General features: G+C 34.9%; 1 protein-coding gene across 2 annotated transcripts; it reads left to right on the plus strand.

Moving 5' to 3' along the window:
• Window positions 1–4,736: 4,736 nt before the first annotated feature.
• PLRG1 (pleiotropic regulator 1) lies at window positions 4,737–21,847 on the plus strand. 2 transcript variants are annotated; one of them, XM_032332737.1, is made up of 15 exons: window positions 4,737–4,857; window positions 6,135–6,241; window positions 7,264–7,406; window positions 8,078–8,131; window positions 8,967–9,060; window positions 9,262–9,349; window positions 12,150–12,251; window positions 13,484–13,576; window positions 15,698–15,847; window positions 15,931–16,032; window positions 16,564–16,666; window positions 17,569–17,677; window positions 18,642–18,781; window positions 19,275–19,468; window positions 20,056–21,847. In XM_032332737.1, the coding sequence occupies exons 1-15, from the start codon at window positions 4,849–4,851 to the stop codon at window positions 20,113–20,115; spliced, it is 1,548 nt and encodes a 515-aa protein (XP_032188628.1). In that variant the 5' UTR covers window positions 4,737–4,848; the 3' UTR covers window positions 20,116–21,847. The 2 variants fall into 2 exon arrangements, with proteins under 2 accessions (XP_032188628.1, XP_032188629.1); XM_032332738.1 differs by lacking the exon at window positions 4,737–4,857 and adding an exon at window positions 6,528–6,599 and having other exon boundaries at window positions 6,130–6,241.
• Window positions 21,848–27,392: the final 5,545 nt, after the last annotated feature.

Consider the following 27,392-nt stretch of genomic DNA (forward strand, 5'->3'; position numbering starts at 1 on the left):
CACACTGTATCTTGTACAAAGTTATATATTTTATATATATATATATATATAAAATAACATATATATAATTGTAGAATCACTATGTTGTACACCTGAAACTAATATAATATTGTATATCAACTCTATTGACTTGAAATTTATCAGTTTGCTTTCCTGGAGGAAGCTGGTATACGGCATGGCTGAATAGGGGGAAAACCAGCACATTTTCTTCACCCCATGCCAATCATAAGAGCCAGAGAAAAGACAGAGATGCTCTTCTGCTCCTGTCACATTGATACTCAAAACCACAAGGCTATAATGGATACCCTTTAGAGTGCTGATCCCTTCGCCTGGAACAACTCTTGAAACATAGGGATCCAGTGGTCCTATTTAGCATAGTGATACCCTGACCCTCTAGCTAGACACTTGAGCTGGTGGTAGACTCCTTCCCTAAACTAGACCTATCAGCTTCTCTCCCCCAATTTAATGTTTTCAAAGGAAATAAGCAAGGAATTGGGTTGATTGACCCGATGTCACATTTGTCACAGCATTCCAGAGAGAGAGCCTACCAACCTTGGCAACAGAAGTAATCAAAACCTCTAAACTTGACCATTTGATTATTCTGTCAAATTTGTGAGACCACTGGTGTCCTTCTAATAGTACCCATTCCCCTGTTATCTTTTGGTAAGTTCAGCTGAAATGGCTTCTGGAGTTTGCTGAATTAAAATTAAATTAAAATCAAATTTGTAGGAATCAAACTATTTTTTAAGCATACATTTCACATTAGAAGGAAAAGCTGTGTTCAAACAATGCAATAAATTACTATAGGTTTTTATGCCTAAAGTATATAATACCAGCAGTAAAATCTGTAGAAAATAAAAAGTTAAATTTTACTTTGGAATGTTTTAGTAACATTTATTTAAAAAATCTTTCATTATTTAATAACTATTTCTTGAATTAAAAGTATTTTCCATAAAATGTCCTTGGGATTAGATTAATGGCATAGCAGACATTTATAATTTTGACTTTTCCAATGCAAGAATAACTGTCCATTTTCCTTGATTCAAATCTTTTTCGGGTGGTGTGTCCCTTATTTATCTAGGTCTTGCACATTTTCATTTATTGCTGTTATAAATAAGATTATTTCCCCCATTACATTCTAACTGTATATATATGAAAGCTATTGATTTTTTGACTACTACTTTGTACTCTGCTCTCAGTGAATTCTCTTGTTGTTTCCAACAGCTTTTCCAGTTGACTTCTTGTTTGTTTGTTTAGGTATACGATCATACCATTTGCAAATACAGATAGTTTTACTTCATTATTTCCCATATTATACATACATTTCCTTTTTTGTCTAACTACGTGACTAATATTTTCAGGAAAAAAAATAAGTGTGGATAATAATAGCAATAGCAGGAATTTTTGTTTTGTGATGAAGGTAAGTTTTTAAAGTTTATCCATAAAAATAATGCTAGTTTTTGATAGTTTACTTTTAAAAGAAAGCTTTAAAATGCCTAAATTATAGTAAGAAAATATTGAAACAACCAAAATGCATTATCTTCTTCATTATTGATGTAAAGAAGTTTTTCTGCCAACTAAACCCATTTTTGAAAAAGAATATATTTTTACAAATAAATCAGTACCTTTTAGTTTAATGTCAGAACTATATAAACTAGATAATATTTTGTACTAACTTACCTAAATATAGTGGAGAATAATTCATTTTCATAAAACTTAAAATGATCAGAAAGACTGTCCTCATACAAGCAATTCTCTGCCTTTCATACAGAAAAGGTTAAGATTAAATTGTTGAAATAGTGCATCTTTTCAGGATTAAGCACATAATATACACATGCAATGATAAACAATACTTGATACCTGCAAGCCCACATCAAAATTAAGGTCTCAGTGCCTTTCATCCCCACATTTAAGTGTCTAAAACTTAATACCTTACTTATTCAATCATTCAACAAACACTGCAAGTCTTACCAGTTGCAAGTTATCCAAATACTGGGTGTGTGATAATGAGTATCACACCATATTCACCCCTATGTCTATTGGGGAACACAGATAATTAAGTAAATATTACCATCAAACATGTTAACATGTGAACTCAGCTGAGAAATCTGGAAATGTCACATTGCTATTTTTTTTCGCTATAAGCAATGACACTCACACATTTTTGCAAAATAGAAACATAAGAAAAGATAAAATATGAGTCGTGATCATATTCAATTTGGCACTTGTTTTTGTGACATTAGATGGGACTTCACACAGTAGGAACAAAAACTGTGATAAGCAACACTTCCCTTCTTTCTCTGTCACACATATACAGCCCTTGCTAAGATATTTATAACTGACAGTGCAGCTTAATTAGGTACCAGGCCTTTACAGGCATTGATCAGAATAACTCCCTCACTGTTTCCGATGATCCCAGAAGCTTTCCTCTTAACTCTGTTACTAGAAATCACTTGCTAACACTCCCTCAGCGCTTGGGCCCATTCTCAGGATTGTAATAAACGAAGACTGAACTCCTGGAAGAAACGTCCAAGTATTCTTTTTAACTGGTTCTGACCTTATAAATTAACAAGAACTGATAACCACCTTATCCACCTTATCTCCCTTTTGAATTAGTGAAGAATTACAAATCTGAAATTCACGGGGAAAAGGACCTATTGTGTCAAACGAGTCTAAAGAATATTTTATGTAAAGAGAGTAGTGTCTACAGAGATTATATATTTAAACTTCTAAACTGAGAGAAACAAGAAGAAATAATATCCACTTTTTATGAGTATAAAATCAGAAAACATTTCCAATAAAAAATCTGATGAAAAGATGAAAAGGACACTGAAATCTATACTCATGTGACCTTTCAGTATTTCAGGGCAAAGGACAAAAGTATCTGAAGAGAAGGAAGAGATGTCATATACTGGTGAGTTAGAAAACTAGATTAAGTAATATAGAGAAGAGCTTCCTTAAAATTTGTACTATTGGTTTTGCAGAGACTTCATATTTACATTAATAAATTATTCATCATAATTTAGGTGGTGAACTCTTATCCTTATAATGACTAGAGAAAAGCCTTAGGAGGGTAAATCCTCCGGTCATTATAAAGAGCAGCAGTGACCCCTACTGCTCAAATAAGGCATCCCTGGGTGTCCACCAGGATAGAGATTCTATCTAGACCTTTCCTGGGTCCTACATCTTTTCATGAATCCAAAGAAATCTATGGTTTGTTTTGAAAAGAACACAAAACCCAGGTTCTGATATAAATATAAAATTTGCATGCAACATAAGTAATTCATAGATCCATGAACTACATAAGTGGGTCACTGAGCTCTAGTTGTCTATATAAAACTTTAAGGTGGGTAATATAATTCTATAGATTCAACAGAGCTTTTTAAAAGAAGGATAATCTAGTGCAATTTACCTTAGCTATTACAATTTATTATGAGCCTGGGTTTATAAAACTTTTCCAGGATGACTAACATGTATATAGGCCCAACTAGGCAGTTATTACTATTGCCATAGATATATCAGAATATTGCATACATTTCCATAATTTTATTGCCTTTTAAAATCATATTTTTGTATACCTATTACTACCTATGGGAATGATATCGCTTACCTCGTATATATTTTTACAATTACACAATTTCTTTGCAAGTTCTACCACCAGTGGCCACTGTTACAGAAGATTAATTCATAGACCAAACTCACACTCAAATTCAAAGATGATTGTATTTTCAAGTAGAAACATGACCTTAATGTTTGATTAATTAAAAATCAATGAATTTCTAATGAGATTATCAATTCATATTGCTATACGTTTGGTAAGATATTTTTCCCCTTTCAAAGAATGGGCTGTATGCTCTGGGTAGATCAGTGAAATTGATTAGGTTAAGGAACAAGCAAGGCCAGTGAAATGTTTATTAAGTTTACAAGTGTCCATCTCCATCAATCTTTCTTTTTACATAGAAAAGTAATGGAGCAGGATTGACAGAAAACTGCATTTTACCTGAAGAAAAAAACAAGATAAAATACCGAAATTTAGGCACCAAGATGTAAATAAATAAAAATGGCTCAAGTCTGCAGTCGCATCTTTCTTCCACCAGCTTTGAAAAGCTGTACCCTGGCATTGTTGACGCCACATTAATTCCAGACAACTAGGAGACGGCCAAAAATTATGCAGTTTTGAGATATTAAAAAAAAAAATCTACGAAGCGTAAAATAAATTTGGGGGCTTGCTATACAATGCTAAACCCAAAATCTATGCAAACTTTCTCAAACTTTGCAATATTCAACAATATTCCCTCAACAAGTGTTAACTGAACAGCCTAAGTGTTATTGCTTTTAGGAGCTAAGGCTACAAAGGCGTCAAAATGCTTCCAGACAAGTTTGGCCAAGTAGTGGAAGCAGGCGACGTAAATCACAGAGATGAGCCCCAGAAGGACAGGACCATTTAAATTTTAGGGAGGACTGGTTCCTTAGGTTCGCTGGAGAAAAAAAAAAAATTAAACTTCGGGAAATACAGCGCAAACAACCATATCGCTAAACCAAACTATTTAAGTCTTACAATAAGGCAGAAAATGCCATTTCAAGACTTCTACGGAGAAGCAAGTGAAACCCTTACGTTACGAGGTACTAAGAGCCTCCGACCTCGGAGCCAAGGCCACGCCCCCGAAGGAAAAGGCCCGCTTCTGGGTCCCAGAAGGCCGTCGGGCGACCAGTACGCGTGCGCGGATTGCGTCACATCCGGCGCCAGGGCGGTCGATTCCGGAAGGGACTGCACAGTTGTGGCAGCGGTTTCTGTGTTGCGAATTAGCGTTTCTTGTCTTTTGGAGCGGCGCGTTGTACGGCAGCATCATGGTCGAGGTAAAGTGACACTTGGGCCCTGAGGGGTCGTTCACATCTGGAATGTGTTTCTTTGGCGGCTGACGTGGGAGAACGAGGGTGTTTGGCGTTTGGGGAGAGGAGAGCCTGCGAAGGGAGGCTCTCTGGCCGAGGCCGGGTAGTCTCTTAAGCTTTTCTGGGATAGAGAGAGGCCGGATGGGAGCTGGAAGTTACTCCCGGGCGAGACGCCTGAGAGAATTTCTCAGTTCTTATTTACCCTGGAACTCGGCAGTGCTTCTGGATGCGTTGAATTCACCGTCTGCAGAATAGCGCCAATGGCTGTGTGTCCTAAAAGACTGGCAGCCCTCTCTGGTGTTAACTTTGTGCCTTCCTTCAGCTCTTCCCCAGGACAACCTGCCATTTTGAAGTTTTGCATCAGCTGTTCTGTTAGCCAGCCTTGTCCATTTTATCTCAGGAATATTTCTTGATTCTTGTCCGTATCCACTGTCTTCCCCTTAATTCAGACGAGCATCATCTTTTGTCTGGACCAGTGCATTAGCTTCCTTCTGGTGTTCTCGCTTCCATTTTAGTTACACTCTCCCCCCTCCGCAGTTTCTTCGGCTTAAAAGCCTTTTTTGGCCCGATGTTATTAGAGCAAAAGTGTAGACTATTGCAGAGATTTTTTTAAAAAATTCTTAATTTGATGTGGACTTTGTCTACCTTTGGAACCTCATTTCAGCATCACAGTCACCTTCCTACGGAGCATACACAGTCCTCTTGGAGCTCCTGCTTCATTGTTCTGTGTACGTGGCATTTTCTCTCTGCCTGGATTGTTCTTCGCCTACTGTGCACAAGGCTACCTCTCTTCTTAACTAATACCTCAGAGAGATCTTTCTTAACTATCCTAAATTCTTTCTCTGCCCCAGCCCCTTGCTTGTTTCCTTCATAGCACTTACTAAAATGTGTTGCCTATTTTTGTTTTCTCTTGAGCACTGGGACCATGGCTGCCTTTTCATCATTCTTTTGCTAGCTTCTAGTCCAGTACCTGCCAGACACGTAGTGGGAGCTCAGTAAATATTTACTGAATAAATGACTAAGCTCAGGCATCCCTTACTGGTATACCGGGGGCTCTGGCCAATGTGGAGTTTCCTCTACTTCTCTGAACTTGACTCCTATAGCTTGCTACAAATAGCTGTGGTGAGTGGTACAGAGCTTTTTACATATTTAAACATGTAAAGTGTATAACTAATTTGACTTTAATTTGGGTTATGATATGTGTAATTTGTAGCTAGGTATGTGATTCTGTTCTTTCTTTCTAGGAGGTACAGAAACATTCTGTGCACACACTTGTGTTCAGGTCATTGAAGAGAACGCATGACATGTTTGTAGCTGATAATGGAAAACCTGTGCCTTTGGATGAAGAGAGGTAGGTATTGTTCCTTTTCAGTTGCTAGAATATTTAAACTTCTGATGTTGGGGGAAGAGAGCAGGGAGAGGGGGACTTTTAAAGATTAGTGAGTGGTACTAACATAGGATATCTATTCAATAATGAATGGTGTTTGGGCATGATTTAAGCTGATTTAACTTTTTTTTGGCCTTGTCTTTCACAGTAAAAAACCCATTAATTAATTGCATTTATAAATACCCAGTAATTAGGACAGTCCCTTTTAGGTGTTATATTTTATAATCAATCACTTTGTATGTGCTTTCAGCTTCCCGCTGCTCTCAGAGCCTTGCTGAGCTGAAATTGTACCTGGCCAGTACCTCTACTCCCATCTTTTCTCGTTAGTATGATGAAGATTTTTGAGTGGTGGCATATTTTTGGTTCTACATCTCCAGCTCCAGTCTGGGATTGCATTATGTGCAGTGTTCCTCCTTTGTCCTTTACCCTTTTAAACTATATTTAATTCCTAAGACAAGCATTTATATTTAATTTATAAAGTGAGCTACTCTTAAAATTAATATAGTAAGTGCATTTCTTTTAAAAAATATTGGACTAATTAAGTACGTTGATTAGTTCTAATTAATCTTTTTAGATACATCCAGTAAAGTTTATGATAGAAGATTTTACTATAGTTTTATATTTATACATTTGAAGGAAAGTATTTTGACTTTGAGGTTTTTACAAGGATATATTAGTTTCTATATATTTTTAAGTCAGACCCTTGATAATTTATCATGAAAGGTTTTATATTTATTGGTTAACAAACTAAAATGTTACTTAGACTTAATGGATGCTATGTGGTGGATTGTGAACAAAAGTGTGGAAATGCACTTCAAGCTTTTTAAAATACTGTTTAACTTTAAAAACTTCATAGAATTTTTTTCTACATGATTAGGTAAACCTAGCTGTTTAAGTACTTGTGTTTCTTGGCTGAGTATATTTCCATAGGTTAATATATTTAAAGAACTCAGAGATACATTCTTATGTTCATAATTTTTAAATAGTCACAAACGGAAAATGGCAATCAAGCTGCGTAATGAGTATGGTCCTGTGTTGCATATGCCTACTTCAAAAGAAAATTTTAAAGAGAAAGGTCCTCAGAATGCATCGGATTCATATGGTCATAAACAGTATCCTGCCAATCAAGGTGAGTATGCATTATCAAAAATATCAGGACTTTTATTTTAAAAATGGAAAAATGAAATGTTTTACTGCCTGTCCCCAAAGGACAGATAAGAGCCGTATCCTATTGAACAACTGTATTGGTATTATAATGGAAGTCTTGATTTCCTCATTGGAGTAGTGAGTGAGATTATTGGTTTGGTGGATTTTTTCTTATAGGAAATAAAAAAGTGGTAGAATAATAATGACAGAGATTCTTAGGATATAGGGAAGGTCGCAGTGGAGACTAAAGGAAAAACCTCTAACCCGTAGGAAAACCATCTGTCTATTTTGGCTATAGGTGATATTAAGCACTGAATTTGCAGTGAATAAAGATAATCTAAGGTTCCAGAGAAGTCATTTGCTTAGAAGAAAAACCATAGTTGGTTGTTACTTGATGGGATGATCTCTCTACAAGCCACTATAATTATACAGCTTTTTTAACATCAGATTAGCAAATAGTCAAGGAAATTTCCTATGTACATGTTCCTCAGAAGTCAAAACAAAAATCAGTATATTTTGGTTCTGAACTTTGGGTTTAGTTGGGAAAATTTGAGCATTTTAGTTGTTAATTTAATATGCATTAAAAGAGATGATGCTTGTATATATGATAAATTTGCCACTGATGATGATGATGATTCCTCTTCCTTTTTTAAGGACAAGAAGTTGAATATTTGGTGACAGGTACACATCCATATCCACCAGGACCTGGTAAGTGAGCTGTTACATACTGGAAATATCTTACAGACATTTCCATGAATGAACCAGTAATGTGATTCTTATTGCCTATAAAATACAAGATAAGCTCAGTAGCCAGGCATCCAGGCATAGGTTTTTAGATGATAGTTAACTAATACTCAGTTTCATATCATTTCATTCAGCAAACTTTCTTAAAAATCTAGGTTTTTTTTGAGGTGCTATGCTAGGAATTCAAAGACAGCAAGACTGCTCCAGGCTAAAAGATGCTTTTATGGAGATTTAAATAGACATGTTATTATCACTAAACTTAAAAGAGTGATAGAAGTGTTAGTGTAGAAGCAGGTGTGATAAAATGTCCACTAGGTATTTGTGTGTGTAGACAGCTGGCACATAAATGGAGTGGCTAGTATAATGGTGTGGAGGACAAAGTTTCCAGTTCTAGGTTCTAGTAATTTTAGAAGATGGAATTACCACACTGAAAGTACAGGCAAATTGTTGCTTCTTGTTTAGTAATTTACATTTATTCTTGAAAACATTCTGTTAGTATTTGGAAACTGCTTAATTTTTATATCTTAAGGTAATGTCTCAAGACAATAGAAATTTAACTTTGCTATCTTGGATATGTTAATACCAGGTTGCTTGTGGTTAAATCCAATTTGAGTTATCTGATTTTAAATTTATTATTAAAAAAAAAAGAAATAAAAGGTAAAACATCAGAGAAATTTTTGTAATAATCATCACCTGGAGATAATCACATGTTTTCTTCCAGTATTTTATTATAAACCCCTGTAAGTGAAATCAAAGATAGCTACTAAAAGGAATTGATTTTTTTTTTTTTTTTAAACAGGAGTTGCTTTGACAGCAGATACTAAGATCCAGAGAATGCCAAGTGAATCAGCCGCACAGTCCTTAGCTGTGGCATTACCTTCTTCTCAGACCAGGTATGAAGTATTATACTTACAGTTATACAGATTTTGAAAGCATAATTCTGCGTGTACATTTTTTCTCATTTTAAGATTTCTTTATAATTATGTGTTATATGACATGTTCCTTTATCATTGCTTACAAAATTTGAAGAGTTGGTTCTGCACAACACATGACTGAAGACAATTACTTAGAATATGACATTTCTTTTGCCTCAGGGTTGATGCGAATCGTAATGCACCTGCTGGAGGTGAATACCGACATCCAGGGGCTTCTGACCGTTCACAGCCTGCAGGGATGACTCCAGTAAGTTTTTCTGTGTCAAATCACGCTACAGATTTCCAACTTTTGGAACTTGTTGCCTTATTTCCTTTTATCCCAAGAGTCTTAGGTTAAATATTAAGTAAATGAAAAATTTCCTTGCTTCTCATTAGATAACAGCTGACTGAGCCAATTAATATTTCATAGCCCTAAAATTTAAGTTGCTAGTGATTTTGCATATTGTTTAGAATTTAAAACTCAAATTCTGTGTCTGTTGCACTTCGTATCTAATACTTAACGTTGATATAGTGTGATGTTACTCTTTGTTGTCCACTATTAAAAATATAAGGAATGCTATTCTGAAACGTGTATTAGTATGTGTTAGATAGGAAAGTCTCTTTTTTTTAAACTCTTAAGTTCGTTTACACAATTTGAGTTGAGTGCTCTTAGTAATATAATATTCACAGGCTGTGCAGGTAGTATCTTATAAATGAATATTTAGAAATATGGAAGTTTATTTGTAAGTTAAGTAGCAGCTAATGTTACTGGTGAAAGTAATTATAAAAAGAACTGTGAAAATATCTAGTTTATTTTATCAGCTGTCACTTGAGTAACTGCAGGCTAAATGAATGAATTTGTGGTCTTTCCACCACATTTCTTCTTTTGCCTCCATTCATAGATCTCTGCCCAGGCTTTCTGTCTCCTAAGGAGGAGGTAATATAAGCTTCTTGATGGTAGGAACTTACGGACTTAAGTATTTTTTGGGTGGATGTTGGATGTTAGTAGTAGATGGTACATCAGCTAGAATACCTTTTAAAATATTAAACTTCTCCAAAGACAAGGGAAACAAAGGCAAAAATGAGCTATTGGGACTTCATTAAGATAAAAAAAAATTTTTTTTTTTTTTTAAGATTTTATTTGCTTATTTGACAGAGATCACAAGTAGACAGAGAGGCAGGTAGAGAGAGAAGAGGAAGCAGGCTCCCTGCTGTGCAGAGAGCCCGATATGGGGCTCAGTCCCAGGACTCTGGGATCATGACCTGAGCCGAAGGAAGAGGCTTTAACCCACTGAGCCACCCAGGTGCCCCAGTAAAAAGCTTTGGACAGCAAAGGAAATAGTTGACAAAACCAAAAGACAATCTACAAAATGAGAGAAGATATTTGCAAAAGTTTTATCAGATAAAGGGTTAGGATCCAAGATCTATAAAGAACATATCAAACTCAACACCCAAAAAACAATCCAGTCAAAAAAATGGTCAGAAGGGCGCCTGGGTGGCTCAGTGGGTTAAGCCGCTGCCTTCGGCTCAGGTCATGATGTCCTGGGATCGAGGCCCGCATCGGGCTCTCTGCTCAGCAGGGAGCCTGCTTCCCTCTCTCTCTCTCTGCCTGCCTCTCCATCTACTTGTGATTTCTCTCTGTCAAATAAATAAATAAAATCTTTAAAAAAAAAAAAAAATGGTCAGAAGACATCAATGGACATTTCTGCAAAGAAGACATACAAATGGCCAATAGACACATGAAAAAATGCTTAATATCACTCGGCAGCAGGGAAATACAAATCAAAACCACAGTGAGATACCATTTCATGCCAGTCAGAATGGCTAAGATAAACCACTCAGGAAACAACAAATGTTGGAGAGCATGTGGAAAAAGAGGAACCCTCTTTTACTGTTGGTGGGAATGTAGGCTGGTGCAGCCTCTCTGGAAAACAGTATGGAGGTTTCTCAAAAGGTTGAAAATAGAGCTACCTATGACCCAGCATTTGCAATACCAGGTATTTGCTTCTAAGATACAATGTAGTGACCAAAGGAGCACCTGCACCCCAGTGTTTATAGCAGCAATGTCCATAGTAGCCAAACTCTGGAAGAGCCCAGATGTCCATCAACAGATGAATGAAGAGTGGTATATATACAGTGGAATATTACTCAGCCATCAAAAAAAAAGAACTCTTGCCATTTACAATGACGTGGATGGAGCTAGAGAGTATTATATTAAGAGAAATAACTGGGAGAAAGTTACCTGATTTTATTCATGGAATTTAAGAGAAGAACATTGAGGAAGGGAGGGAAAAATAAAACAATATGAAATCAGAGAGGCAAACATAGGAGACTCTTAACCACAGGAAACAAACTGAGGGTTGTTGGAGGAGAGGGGGAATGGGGTTAATTGAGTGATGGGCATTAAGGAGGACACGTGATATAATCAGCACTGGGTGTTATATACAATTGATAAATCACTGAACTCTACCTCTGCAGCAATAATATACTGTATGTTAATTAATTGAATTTAAATTAAAAAAATACTACTTAAATGCTTTTTTTAAATAAATAGTTTCTCCTTTTCCTACAAAGTTCATAATGTGAAAATACAACAATGAAAGGCAGTGACATTAAACCACTTACAATTATTCAAATAATAATAGAAGCTTACACAGAGCATTTAGAGTAGTTAACACTATTTTCACAGTAACTGTTTGAGGTAGGCCCTGTTATTTCCATGTTACAAAGCAGGCACAGAGGCTATATAATTTTTACTTAAAGCCAGTCAGCTAGTAATTAGCAGAGCAGGGTTTATGAACCCATGCACAGTGATATGTGCTCTTAAGTCTAATGTTCTGCCTCTGAGATTTTTTACTTGATTCTTAAAATTAACATGGAAAATATAGTTTTGAATCAAAGTCTCACTTATGCCAACATTTTCTATTTATGCCATATTTTGTCTTTTCTCTTCAATTAAGAGAAAAAAACCCTCATAAATCCCCTTTCTGAATTTTTCTTCTTTGAATGACTGTGAAATATTAGGTACGATGTCTTTTTAACAATAGTGTAATCTCTTCTATATCTAGGCCGTTATGGAGGCTGGCAATGCCAAGAACTCTGCACTGATGGCTAAAAAAGCCCCCACAATGCCGAAACCCCAATGGCACCCACCGTGGAAACTCTACAGGGTGAGTGAATATGTATATTACTCCACTGTAGGAATGATTATTGCTTTCCACTTACTAAGAGCTCAGGAATAGAATATGGAAGAAAAGGAGTGAATATGAGAACTGATAAAGTGATCTGAGATGGGATGTGGGAAGGGTTTTAGGCACAATCTTAAAAGACATCTTAGAAGGAGACTTCTTTAAGTAAAAGCCCTGTACATATTTCCTGTAAAATAGAGTATAAAAGGTTGACAAAACTATTAAAACATGGAGAACAGATGAAATAAATTTTCTAAGCATTTGAAGTGTTTAATGTGAAGGCCAGGAGGAAGAACAACATATGTTGATATTTCTTTGATTATTCTATTGATTATCTTTTCAGTTGTAGTAAATTTAAATGATTCAAGGGTCACCTGGGTGGCTCAGTTGTTAAGCTCTGCCTTTGGCTCAGGTCAGGGTCCCGTGGTCCTGGGATTGAGCCCCTCATTGGTTTCCCTACTCAACTGGGAACCTGCTTTTTCCTCTCCCTCTGCCTGCTGCTCCCCCTGCTTGGGCTCTCTCTCTCTCTCTCTGGCAAATAACCAAAATCTTTAAAAAAATAATAATAATAATTCAAAATGTACTAGATCTGAAATGAAACATATAGTAGGAAAACCATAGCTACACAAAATATATACGCTGAATTTTAGTTCTCTAGTTATATACTAAATGGACTTTCTTTTGGTGTACATACCAAGTAAATTTTAAGAGATGTATAAATTTGGGTAATCACTGCCACAGTCAGTGTATAGAAGTTCCAACACAAAAAAAAACAGTCCTCCGCTATTATTTTATAGTCATACCATTCTGTACCCCTGGCAACTGTTCATCTGTTATCCATACTATAAGTGGTGTTTTTTCAATTTTGTTATATAATGGAATTACACAGTATGTACCTTTTGAGACTTCCTTCCTTCTTTCTTTCAGCTTAATGCCTTTGAGAGTCCGCCAAATTGTGGCATGTATTAATATATTCCTCTTTATTGCTGAGTGGTATTCCATTGTATAGCTATGTCATAGTTTGTATCTGTTTACTGATTGAAGGTAATTTAGTATTTATAATTCTAAAATCTATTTGTTAAATAATTGTATAATGTATTTGAAGATACAAGGAGGGGCTGTTCAAACTTAACTTATGTGTCATGAGTTGATATTGAATAAACTTTAACTTAACCTCTAATGAGGCAGCCCATTCTACATTTTGTTTTATACAGGTAATTAGTGGGCATCTTGGCTGGGTTCGCTGTATTGCTGTAGAACCTGGAAATCAGTGGTTTGTAACTGGATCTGCTGACAGAACTATAAAGGTAATAGGAGGAAGAAAAAGAATTTATGACTTTGTATTTGCTACATAAATTTAATCTTTTATTATTACTGGAATTGCTTTTGGAGTTCCTCTGATTTCCTAGACCTGAGTATGGAATAAAATTTATTATCTTTATCAGTTCAGTGTTTCAAGTATGTTTGGAAAGTGGTATTTAAATAACAGGTTTTTTTCCAAACAGTACATACTCTCTACCTACTACTAATACCTTGATATTTAACATTTTTTCAACTCTGGTTATAGAATTCAAGCATGCTTATATATAAAAAGTGTAGAAAATACAGAAAAGTATTAAAGAACACAGACCTATACATAATCCAACACTGTCAGATAATCTGAACAAATTTCTTTTTAAGTATTTATTTCTGTGTCTATGTGTCATTACATTTCCTTCTGAGCTTTTTTATATGTGTATAAATATGTATCTTTAAAAAATCATGATGGGGGCATCTGGGTTGCTCAGTCAGTTAAGTGACTGACTCTTGGTTTCAGCGTAGGTCCTGATCACAGGGTTGTGAGATTGGGCCCCGTGTCAGGCTCTGCACTCAACATGGAATCTGCTTTGAGACACTCTCTCTTCCCTTTGCTCCACCCACCCTTCCCCTGTATGCACATGCTGTCTCTCAAATATTAAAAAAAAAACATAAATTTAAAAAATGACAATCAGTATGTAATTTTGTACTCTGCTTTTTTAATATATCAGAGGCATATTTTTGTATAAAAATGAACATTTTTTAAATGGTTTCATGATGTATCATTTAAATAATCTATACTCTTCCTATTGTTAGACATCAAAGTTTTTAGTGTCTTGATTTTCACTATCACAAGTACTGCTGTAATTTTTGTGCGTAAAGTTATTTGCTGTATTTTAATGTATTTTAAGTTCTTTTGTTATGATAGATTCCCAGGAATGGAATTAATGGGTCAAACATTTTTGAAGTTGATACCCAAAGTACAAATTACTTTCCAAAATGGGTGAATTGTTACTTGCAGTGTATGAGAGGATCCTTTTCAACACACTGTGTGTCTTTAAAAATATCTACTAACATGTTAAGCAGAAGTGGTTATCTAATCTTTTAAAAACTGTCCATAAAAAATTTCTAGTGGGGTTGAACTTTTGATACCCAATAAAGCTGTTCTTAAGGTTTTCAGCGTGTATATATTTTTTTATTGAAGTGTAATTGATGTACAATATTATGTTAGTTTTGGGTGCTCAACATAATGATACTGTATTTGTGTATATTGTGAAATCACCACAACAAATCTAGTTAACATCTGTCACCATACATAGTTACAGAACTTTTTTTCCTTATAGTGCGAACTTTTAACATCTACTCTCTTAACAACTTTTAAATATGCAGTGCAGTATTATTAACTATAATTGCCAGGCTGGACATTATATCCTCATGACTTACCTATTTTATAACTGGAAGTTTGTACATTTGACTCTTAACTCATTTCACCCACTCCCCACCCTCATCACTGGCAACCACTAATCTGTTCTCTGTATCTTTGAGCTTGGTTTTTTTTGTTTGTTTGTTTTTAGAGTTCACATATCAGTGAAATCACATAATATTTGTCTTTCTTGGTCTGACTTACTTCACATAGCATAACACACTTGAGGTTCATCCATATTGTAAATGGCAAGTTTTCATTCTTTTTCATGCCTGAATGATCGTCCATTGTGTGTGTGTGTGTGTGAGTGTGTGAGTGAGTGAGTGCGCACACGTGTGCGCACACACACATTTTAAAAATCCATCCATTGATGGACATTTAGGTTGTTTCTATAGGGTTTTGTTGTCTTTTTTTCTAAGTTGTTGCCATCCTTGCTTGTTAATATGGTATTCATACTTTCATCATCTGTGATACCCTTTTATATGTTAAGATTTTGTCACTTACTGCAAAGAATTTCCCAGTTTGAATGTGTTTTTTAATTCTGTTTTCCCCTGCTTAAGAAAAGAGGAGATTAGTGGGAGATTATTTTGAATATTTTTGAAGTTTTATATGTTTATACTTTTAGGTTCTGAAGATTTAATTTTAACCTTAAGAATCTAAAAATTTGCTTTGAAATAATTAAGAAAAATTAAATATTCTTTCATTGCAGATTTGGGACTTGGCTAGTGGCAAATTAAAACTGTCATTAACTGGGCATATTAGTACAGTGCGTGGTGTGATAGTAAGCACACGGAGCCCTTACCTCTTCTCCTGTGGAGAAGACAAACAAGTCAAATGCTGGGATCTCGAATATAATAAGGTAGGTGTGGAGTTAAGGATTTAAAACATTAAGAACCACTGGTTTTCTTTATAGATATTTTAACTTTCTTGCTTTATTTTTAGGTTATAAGGCACTATCATGGACATCTGAGTGCAGTGTATGGTTTGGATTTGCACCCAACAATTGATGTGCTGGTGACCTGTAGTCGGGATTCCACTGCACGGGTAAGTGAAATAGAGCTTTGTGTTTCTTTGTAAACATATTGCATCTTACACTATGCATATTTGGTCAGGGAGTCGTATATTATTTGTTGGAGTATTAAAGATAGTTGTCTTCACCAACAGTAGCCCTCAGTTTCTTGGCATGTATGTTTTTCTACCTTCATTTTCAGTGCTGTGGCTTCATCATGTTTATTATTGGGAGTGCCCAGCCTCTGAAGTGGGACACTCACACATTCTATTCCATCACTGCAACAGTTTCCATTAGCTCTTTCCTTCAGTAGTCCCATTATGCCCATTTGTAACACTTTCAGTACCCTGATCTTTTAGTTTTTTGTTTTTTTGTTTTTTCCTGTCAGCTGCCTCCAGTCTACATTCCCCATCCAGCGTACATATCATTATCTTTTCTTTGAAATGATTTTTCATTCCATTCAGGCATGGTTGTCTGGTAAATTCCCAGCCTTGAATTGGTCCAGTTACCTGCCTCAGATATGAATACCTGTTCACTCTGATGGTATGTCTCTTGTGTTTTTACAGATTTGGGATGTAAGAACTAAAGCCAGTGTACATACATTATCTGGACACACCAATGCAGTTGCTACAGTGAGGTGTCAAGCTGCAGAACCACAGATTATTACTGGTATGATTGATGCTAAGTTTACAGTTTGATCAGAATGCATTATGATTATACATTACACTTTTCATATTCACTGATTCTTGCTTTGTTACGGAGGTACATTGTATTTGATTGTTTTTATCTCATATTCTTTACATTTCATAGGATATATTTACCTATCATAGACTATGTCATACACAGTGTCATGTAATGTCTGACTAGAAAATGGTGCTGTGAGATACATTCAGACATTTTTTCATAGTATCAAAATTACTAGTCTAGGAAACTGAAACTAAAAGACAAAATACCCAGAGACCAATAACCTTTAGAGCTGGTTTGAGTCTTGTTTTGCTAATAGTAAGGTTAATAATAAGACCTTTACTCTAAGAGTAGAAAATAATTTCTTCACTTGATGTATTTTGTTAATTAAAAATCATTTGTTTTAGGGAGGCCTGGGTGGCTCAGTTGGTTAAGCTGCTGCCTTCGGCTCGGTCATGATCCCAGTGTCCTGGGATGGAGTCCCTCATCGGGCTCCTTGCTCGGCAGGGAGCCTGCTTCTCCCTCTGCCTCTGCCTGCCATTCTGTCTTTCTGTGCTCGCTTGCTCTCCCTCTCTCTCTCTGATAAATAAATATAATCTTTAAAATAAAAAAACCATTTGTTTTTTTTCCTTCCCCTATTATTAGGGGAACTACTGGTGTTTGTTCTAGCTGTTCAGTTGATAGTGTTTTAAGCACTTACTGCATTTTTCTTAAGCATTAAATTTAAAACCAACCTATAAGTTTGGAACTGTAAAGTAATGAGTGAGGAGTTGGTATGAGTTTCATGTAGTATGTATGTGTCTATGGAAAACTGATTCATATGTTATGTTTAAATTTTGCATAATTTTTCTTGGTCTATATTTTATGGATGTGTGTTTTCATTATAGGAAGCCATGATACAACAATACGATTATGGGATTTGGTGGCTGGAAAAACAAGAGTCACATTAACAAATCACAAAAAATCAGTCAGGGCTGTTGTTTTACATCCAAGACAGTAAGTACATTTTCTTAATTAGCTTGTCTTTTTTCTTCCATTTTTAGAATAAGTATAGAAATACCAACATTAGTGCTACTTTGGTAGCTGTTTAGCCATTGTCATTTCCAGTCCAGTGCCACTTACGAACATGGATTTCTTTCATTTTTCTTGTGTAGTATTTTGCTTCATGACCTATATATAATGAGGAAAATTTTCCACAAGGTGAAAAATGAGAGTGTCAGATGAGACCATATAAATAAATCATGGCTAAAACTGCATGTCAGAGTAGAGACTAAATAGAAAATGGATTTAGTGTTTGACAGAAATGTTATTGCATACTGAGATATACATAGAATAGCTTAATTCTTAAGGAGGAAGTTAGTATACATAGAAAAAAAGTAGAAACCCTGAACATTATAATCAGGGTGTCCATAGGTGCAGCATAAGATCTCAGTGTGTTCCTTGTATATCACCCTGACACTTTTCTGGCCACATTGATTTTTTTTTTTCTGTCCTCTCCCTCTTATCCATTATTTCCTTCCTCCCTTTCTGTCTTCCTCGCTCCCTTTCTTCTTCTGGTTCACTTCCTTTTTCTCTCTCTTCCTCTTGCTATCTGTTTCTTCCATTCATTTCCTTTCTTCGTAGAGCCCCCTCTTGCTCTGTCCAGAATAGTTTCATAACCCCTTGCCCTTAATGTGAATCTAGAGGTTTGTACATTTGTTGCTTTAGCTCAGTGGAGAGCATTGGAGAAAAGAGAAAGATTAATCTAGGACTTAAAATACATTAAAAATAATTTGAAGATCTGATTTAACTTGGAACAAATGTCTTCGTATTTTACCTCTTTGTACGACAATAATATTTTGATACAACTATATAGATCCATAACTACACACGTAGAATATAACCATAAAAAGCTTTCTGAATTCACCATTTTACTTAACTCGGTTTACTTAGTCGTGAATTCTTTTTCATCTTATTTCAGTTATACATTTGCATCTGGCTCTCCCGATAATATAAAACAGTGGAAATTCCCTGATGGAAGTTTTATTCAAAATCTTTCCGGTCATAATGCTATTATTAACACATTGACAGTGAATTCTGATGGAGTGCTTGTTTCTGGAGGTAAAGTAAGATTTTAATAATAAATGTGTTTTAGTCTGTCATTTTTTCTTTTAGTAAATGAGTAAACATTTATAAAATTTCTAAGCCATCCCACCTAAGTATTATAGCAGAACTTGCCTGATTAATGTGTATTTGGATGTTCCTTTGTGTGTTCATGCTTGTTTGTCATACATGCATCATATTTCACAGTTTAGTCTTCTTTGAGTTCCCACGTGATAAATCTAACCTATTCACGCTGAGAATTACCTAAATTTTGGTTATGTATTCCAGAACTAGATAGCATTTTGTGGTGCTTTTTGAGCTCTATAATAAATTCTGGATTAGTCACAAATGAACATAGATAAACCAATATTAAGAGAAGCTGGATTTCCTGTGTCTTATAACTCTATTTAGTCTTTATGGTCATGGTGCCTGACTCATGGATGGTGCTTAAATGCTTGCCAAGCTGAATTGTTCAAAGGATACCACGTTTAATTAGATTTTTTCCTTTAAGCTGACAATGGCACTATGCATCTTTGGGACTGGAGAACTGGCTACAATTTCCAGAGAGTTCATGCAGCTGTGCAGCCTGGATCTTTGGACAGTGAATCAGGAATATTTGCTTGTGCTTTTGATCAGTCTGAAAGTCGGTTACTAACAGCTGAAGCTGATAAAACCATTAAAGTGTATAAAGAAGATGATACAGCCGTAAGTTTACTATTTCACATACATTTTGAAGTAAAGTAAGTCAACCATACCAATTTTGCAAGTACTTTCTCATTTTAAAGTTATTGAAATTATCAGAAAGGAAAATGATCTTCATAGTATTAAGGTATTTGTCATCTTGAATAATGTCTGCTCATAGATTTCTGTATTGGTTTTGTTGATGCCAGTGAATCCATAGATTGTTTTAGTTTATCTTTACTACAATTACTAGGGAAAATCTTATATCAAGAATAACCACAAACAAATAAATTGCTCTGCAAATTAACTTTAAAATCATAAGCATTGGTATTACTAGAATACCTAAATACTAATTTTATTAGACTTGAAAAATCATGAACTGAATTTGTAGTGAACTCATTCATTCTTTATTAGGTTCAGATGATGCAAAAGTTTGTCAGTTATTCCTAAGATTGTTAAAGAACTACTAAATATGTAATGCCAATCAATATAATATGTAAACCAATACAGTAATATAAGAATAGATGCCTTATTTTTGTTAGGAAGAGAGTTCTTAATATAAAGCAAATTAATAATACTTTATTTTAACTTCTTTAATTTTCTGTTTCCAGACAGAAGAAACTCATCCAGTCAGCTGGAAGCCAGAAATCATCAAGAGAAAGAGATTTTAATATGGCATTATCTTCATGGTGGCTCCTTTTTTTTTTTTTCTTTAAAAAAAAAAAAAAAAGCTTGGTGTTGATGAGAATATCCAGTCATTTTGTGTTCTGGTTAGGAATATAAAGCAGAAACTCACATGCTTAAATGATTCCTGTTTCATATTTTATAATAAACTGCCCCCCATGTTGTTATTTCCAAAATAAATAGAGATCCTAGGAAGTATGATGCAGACATCAAGCCTATGTAGGTTTGTTGAACATGACTGTTCTAAAAGTAGAATTGTCACTTTTATTAAAAGACCTTTTTAAAAAAAACTTAAACTGCTTACCATAATAAGGACTTGTTTCAAGGGGAGCAGTTGCATTTTGGCGGGGGGGGCCTTTGTTTTTGTTTTTGCTTTAGTCCTTTAAGAATTAGTATCCGACTAATAATTGGGGACTAAAGGATTAGAAGTTTTACTTATGTATGTTTATTCCACAAACAGTTTTTTGAGTGCATGTTCTACAAAGTTCTGCACTGGATGCTGTTCAGGAGATAGCCAAGTAAGATATATGTCCTCCATTACCCTAGTTAGCTTATTACAGAAGTGCTATAATAGAGATAGAGGCAAAAAGCTGGAGTAGTGCAGGAAAAGACCATCACTTTTTCCCAGAGGGCATTGTGGAAGACTTCATAGAGTCCAGGTATTTGAGCTGTCTTGAGAGGGCAGAGAGGGAAACTGGTATCCTAGGATGAGGCATACAGTGAATGAAACCACACCTGTGAAACGGGGTGTGTTCTAGAAGCAAAGAATTGTTTGCTGCTGTTGAGTAATGAGTACAGCTGGTTGGTGGTAGAGAAAGCACGTTTGGAGTTTGGATTTTATGCTGCAAGCAGTAGGATACCAATATAGGTATCAAAACCTGGACGGATTAATGAGATACCAGTGGAGGTATTGGAAGCTGTGGCAAGCAAGGGCTGCAGTCTTTTTGAAGACTTTCTGGAAAAGTGTTATTTAAGTTGCTAATACCTATTCCTTATGGTAAATAGGAGTTTTCAAAACCCTGCCCTTAGGATCCTAATTCCCCATCAGTCAAGAGACTGTGTCCACCTTCACTTTCTGTAGTTAGAAAACACAGTTACAAGAAAAACTGATACAGATTTTTATTCAAATTTTAAAATGCACCATAATTTTGAACAAGCATTTCTAAATTATACATACCCCATCTTGCATGCTGTAGGTGGGAGTATTATTTTATAATCTGTAGGAGGGTTGTTTTTCAGAGTATATTGAAAATGCTCAAAGCGTTTGGCTAATTCTTCATTAAAGATATTAGGAAACTGCCCAATATGAATAATCTGACAAGTGTACACAAACAAGTTTACTGCACCTTTATTCTTTAATTATTAAAACTAGCTCAGATGTCCTATCAGTAAGGGATGGTTTAATAGATTATGGTACATTCATGCAATTTATCTCTATCCATTAAAAGTGAGGAATGTCTCTGGACTTATAATAAGGTGTCCAAACTTTACTCTTAGGTAAAAGTTGTGGAAACATTTTTTTGTAGATTAACTTGTTAATGCTTTAAAAAATAATGGGATAGTAATACCACATTGTTAACAGTGGCTTTGTGAGGGAGTAAAATTGTGGGAGAACTTTCATGATTGGCTTTATATATTTCTATAATGTTTTAATTTTCTATAAGCATGTATTTTGTAAGCTTAAATAAAGAAATCCACTACACTTGCATCCCTGAAAAATTCTCATATGCCTTGTAACAGGAGAAAAATAGAGCTGAATAGGGTCCCATCCCTAAAGGCCAAAAAGAAATTTACTGCTAGTACAAGGAGGTGGAAAAGATAGCTTTTACTATCCTGCCTAGCAAAGCTTCAACTGTTGTTGAAAAAATTCCAAATGTATAATATCACTAGACTTAACATTCTATTCTAAGTATGCACTTACTCTATTCCCTTTTATAGCCAAACTCCCTGAATTTTCTTAACTTCCTATGTTCCTCACTTCCCATTCTCTAAATTGACTCCAGTCCAACAATAGTCAAATGTGTTTAAACATTGTTCTTAGAGAAATGGAAGAAATTTAAGTAGTATGAAGTTGATAGGAAATAATGAAATAGAAAAGATACAGAGTAAACCTGAATGGTGATTGGGGGGGGGGGGAGGGGTACAAAAAGTAGAAATTAGATAAACCAATCAAGAAACAAATATAAGAATCATAAATACCCTAACAAAAACAAAAGGGGAAGAGATAATTGTGTCCAATTCCATGACATATTTAAAAAGCAAAATAAAGTGGTTAATTTTAAAGAAAAATATATGGGAGATTCCAGAAGATACAGAAAACCTAAATAGGTTAAGTATCCTAGATTAAATAGTTCATAGAGGAATTAACCCCTACCACCGACCCACATCACTAAGTGCATTAAACTTCAAAGTGGAATTCTAATTTCAATGCACTGTAAGTTTTTATAGGATCTAGATAAAGCTTTTATGTGTGTTAAAATGTGAGTACATAAAAAATATCCAAGTCCAATGATGCACAAATGAAATGATCTGATCTTGTGTGTGAATATTGATGGGAAAATCCTTACTAAAGGCAAAGAATCAAGTACCACTCATCTAAGTGAAGTTTGAAAGTGCAAGGAAGTTACATTATTAGCAAGTAATACAATTCATATTATGGTGAATATAGAAAAACATCTTTGATGATACAGGGGCATTTCAGTATAATTTGAAATCCATACTTCATTAAATAGAAACAAAACCTATTACTGTTAGGAACAGAAGGGTATTTTTTAAAACTTGATTAAATACAACTATGCTACAACAGGTTGTTGATTGGGAAATACTTGGGATATTCCTATTAATACCAGAAACAGGACAGGGATGTGCATATCAGTGTCTAGCTTTTTAGAGAAGATTTCTGGACTTCTCTAACTTTTCTGGAAGTCTTTGAGATGATGTAGAGGTATAATAATTGGAAAGCAGGGAAATAACACAATCATTGTTGGCAGATAATTTATACACTTGGAAAACTTAATAAGAGAACTGAAAGACTTAAAAAGAATAGGCATATTGAGTAAGAGCTTGGTACAGAACTGAGAACTCAGAAATCAATAAGCAGTAAGAGCTAATAAAAAAATAAAAAACCCTCATATGAAATGACCAAAAGACTTAGAATAAAATTGAAGTGTGCAAGTCCTGTCTGAAGAGACTTTCAAAATCCTCCTTTAGGGATAGAAAAGAAGCCTTGGTTAAATAAAAAGCATATTACAGTCCTGGGTTAGAAACTTCATGCTGTCATTTCCCTTGAAATTCTATTAACTCAATCCCAGTAAAATTACCTATTGTATTTTTTTAGAATTGGATAAGCTGATTTTTAGTTCTTACAGAAAATTTTTAAAAAGCGGCAACACCAAAGATAATCTTGAAAACACAAAAAGGGGGGAGGGAACTAATTTGGTATTGCTACATGATCAATGGAATGGAGTAGGGTCCAGAAATAGACCCAAATACAAATGATAATTATGTGTATGAGTAAGGTAGCCTAACATAAGATGCTCAATCATACTTAAACCCAAATTTAAAACTACAGTAAAAGCTACAGTATTCACCAATAAGGATGTCAAAGTTAAAAAAAAAAGTGATAATAATATACGTAGAGGTGATGTAGGAAATAATTTTTTCTATTGTGCTGGTCCAGAAAATGCATAGGTGAGATTTTGTATTAGCAATACTTCTTTAAAATCACACATTCTAACCCAGAAATTCTAGTTCTAATGTGCTTGAGTTTGTAAGAAATGTGTATTCATTGTTTATAATAGAAAAATATTGAAAGACACATGATAACAGACTTCAAGCTAAAGAAGAGATGTAGATCTGAGAAAGTCATAGTCTTATGTTAATGATGCCTTGCATGTTTACATTTTACACGGAGCTGTCTTGTCTGTGATTACGTATGATCCCTTAAGACTTTGAGAAGTAAGTTGGACTAATATTCCCATTTTACAGTTGCAGAATCAGCTTGGTGGGCTCAAAGCAATATAACAGGGGGAGCCAATGTCAGAGCCCAGGGTTTTTGTTTTAAATCTCTGTTCCATTTCTCTTGCTAGGAAATGACACTGTCTTATAATTTCTTATTAATTTCCATAAGAGTTGACTTTCCATTGATTTAAAGGGCACTTTAGGGGAAGAGTAAAACAAATATTTATGTTTCTCCTGAACTGACAGCATTCTTAGCTAAAAGCAACATTGGTTCTAGCAATGGCCTCAGTGCATATACCTTTCTGGCAATTCAGTGCTTAATACATATATTCTTAAATCTATCTATGTATCTACCTATTCATCTGCCACCCATTTTTCTATCCATCATCTGTCTAAATTTACCCTGAAGTTAAGGAAATGCATATTTGTGGATAAATATTTATTACTTGGATTCTTATAAATTAGTAAAGTCTTTAACAATTTGGAGATTTGGGAGATTTTAGGGGAGAGGATTACTGATTTGAGGATGCTTGTGCATTTGTTGAACATTTCTCTTTTTTTCACACTGGTTTCTACTAGGTAGGCCGGGCTGGTTCAGTCAGAAGAGCATGCTGCTCTTGATCTCGGGGTCATGAGTTTGAGCCCCACGCTGGGTGTAGAGATTACTTAAATAAATAAACTTTCTTTAAAAAAGGGTTTCTGTTAACTTGGACAAGATAATTTTAATAAGACACCATTTATCATGAGAAGGATTTGAATAATAGATCCCCACCAGAAATGAGGACCAGTCAGAGTTAAAGAAGCTTGAGAAGCGCTGGGAACTTCACCACGCCTCACTGCAGAACTAGCCTCTTAAACTCAGGGATAGCTCAAGCAGTGACAGCCATTCCCTCTAGTCTGTGGGGGCTCACATCTTGCCCACATACCCAGAGTCAATGCCAGACTAGCACAGTGTCAGTGAAATCTTGAGACCTGTGTGAAAGGGAAGCAAGATACATGGAAACTTCAGATTATTTGGCTGTAAAGAACTAGGAAAAAATAAGACTCACCTAGCATGACTCCATTTCCAGCAATGCAGCAGTGGTTAAATGATAGACAACATTTTATTGCAAATGATTCAGATACACAAGATCATCATGCTAATTATATGCAGAAAGACCATTTAACAAAATTCAAGAAAAATGTCAGGTAGGACTTCTGAGAGAATGGGGGATATATGTCAATAATTTCTTACAGAATAATTATTAGGAAGAAGCACTAAATCATTCTTCACAGTGGAGCATAGGGGCAGAAACAGGAATAATTAAAGTCAGGAATGATAAAAGGATGTCTGCACTGATTTTTAAAAATTCAGTGTGCTTCTGGGAACTAATTGAACTAATGGGATAAGAAAAAAAATAAATAAGGAAAATAAAACAATAATGATTAGTAGATCAGGCATATAAAGCAAGCAACAGAGAAACTGTTGACACAAATGAAAGTACCCTGTAAGATGATTCCACACAAGATGGATGTAGTACATGAAAATTAATAGTTATCTTTGGTCAGAGCAGTGAGCTGTTGCCTACTGTCTAAAAAAAACCAATCACTTTCACACTATAAACACAACTTATAGCACAAACAGGAAATGTGGAAACTCTATAAAAAGGAACAAAATAAATAAAATTCCAACCAAATTCTTATTCAATGGAAAGACACACTGTGCCCCTGGAAGAAGAAAACCACAAAATTTTAAATATGCCATTTCCATAGAAATTAATATCTAAGTTTAATGTGATCTTAAACTTCAGTGACTTTCAGTTGGAAGAACTTTACAAATTGATGATTAAATTTATGTGACAAAATATATCAAAATGTTTAAGAAATTTTTGAAAGCAGAATCTTGAGAGGTGGGACTATCTGTCCTACCAGGTATAAAATACATGTAGAAATAAATAGTTAAGTCAGAACAGAATAGACAGCTCAGAAACAGATATGGTTGTATGTGGAAATTTAGTATGGGCACTGTTATGGGAAAACCTCAGTATTATATTGAAATAAAAAAGGTGTGTGCTAATCTAAGTGCAACATTTATTTAGACTCATCTAAATGTGTAATTTACCAATATAAACACAATTGAATGGATATATGTTGAAGGATATAAGAAATAACATTGCTACCTCTTTGAAATGGGATAGGGTCTTGGGTAATGATAGACCATTTTATTTTATTTGATTGATTTAATTTATTTATTCATTAATTAAATCCCATGGCTAACTTTATTAAGGAAAACACACCAGATTTTACAGGAAAGATTCTTTGGTCCCTATACACAATTCTTTAAGGCTAACTACGATTTAATAATTTTGGTAAAGAAAGCCCTTATAGAGTTTGATTTCTTTGTTCTAGACAATTTACCATGTAGCTTCTATCAGATAAATTCTAGTACTTCACTGAGAGATTATATTATTCAACAAAAGAGCAAATGCTATTTGGTATGTAATTAGAGTTTATCTGTAATAAAAATTTAGGTTGAAGAAAGCAAAAGTCATTCCCTTGGTATAGGTTAAAATTTTTATATTAGGCTGTGATTACAGAAAACCAATGAACCAACCAGTAGAAACAACTGAAATAAGTGACTACAAAATGTTACCAGGGCTAAACATTTCTGAGACTATAGTAGCTGGCTGTATGTGTGTCAAAAACCACTTCAGAAAATTATTGAGCTAATAGTTCTTTTCACTCTGCATAAATATTGGCTTCTATAAGAGAGGTAGTACTGCCTATTGGTTAGGGGATAGTCCCTGGGTTACCAGTGACAGCTGCTATATGACTGTGTAAATTATTTGCCCCATATATAAGGTACTTGTGAGAATTAAAAGACATAGTCTATGCAAAAAGGCTTACTCCAATGTCCAACTAATATTAAGCACTTCCTATGTATAAGCTATCATCATCATCATCATCATCATCATCATCATACCAGATGATAGACACTTTTAGTGTACACCTTTTGATACAAAAGCATCTGCCCACGAATAGAAGACTGGTTAATACATGTTTTTCAGTAAAAATATATGATACGTTTCTCTGAAAAGAATATAGTAGATACTTCATTAATGTAGAAAGATAGCCACCGAATACTGGGGAAAATACTCAGAATATATAGCATTGCCTTAATTAAAAAATCCACCTTAATATAGATCTAGAAGGATATTGATTAAAGTATAAAGGTAGAGACTTAAGTAACTCTTTTACTTTCCATTTCAATGGGAACTAGTAACTACTTGTGGTCTTGGCTACTCATATCTATTAGTTCTTTCAC

Source organism: Mustela erminea, chromosome 2 (assembly GCF_009829155.1).
Source record: "Mustela erminea isolate mMusErm1 chromosome 2, mMusErm1.Pri, whole genome shotgun sequence".
NCBI lineage: Eukaryota > Metazoa > Chordata > Mammalia > Carnivora > Mustelidae > Mustela > Mustela erminea.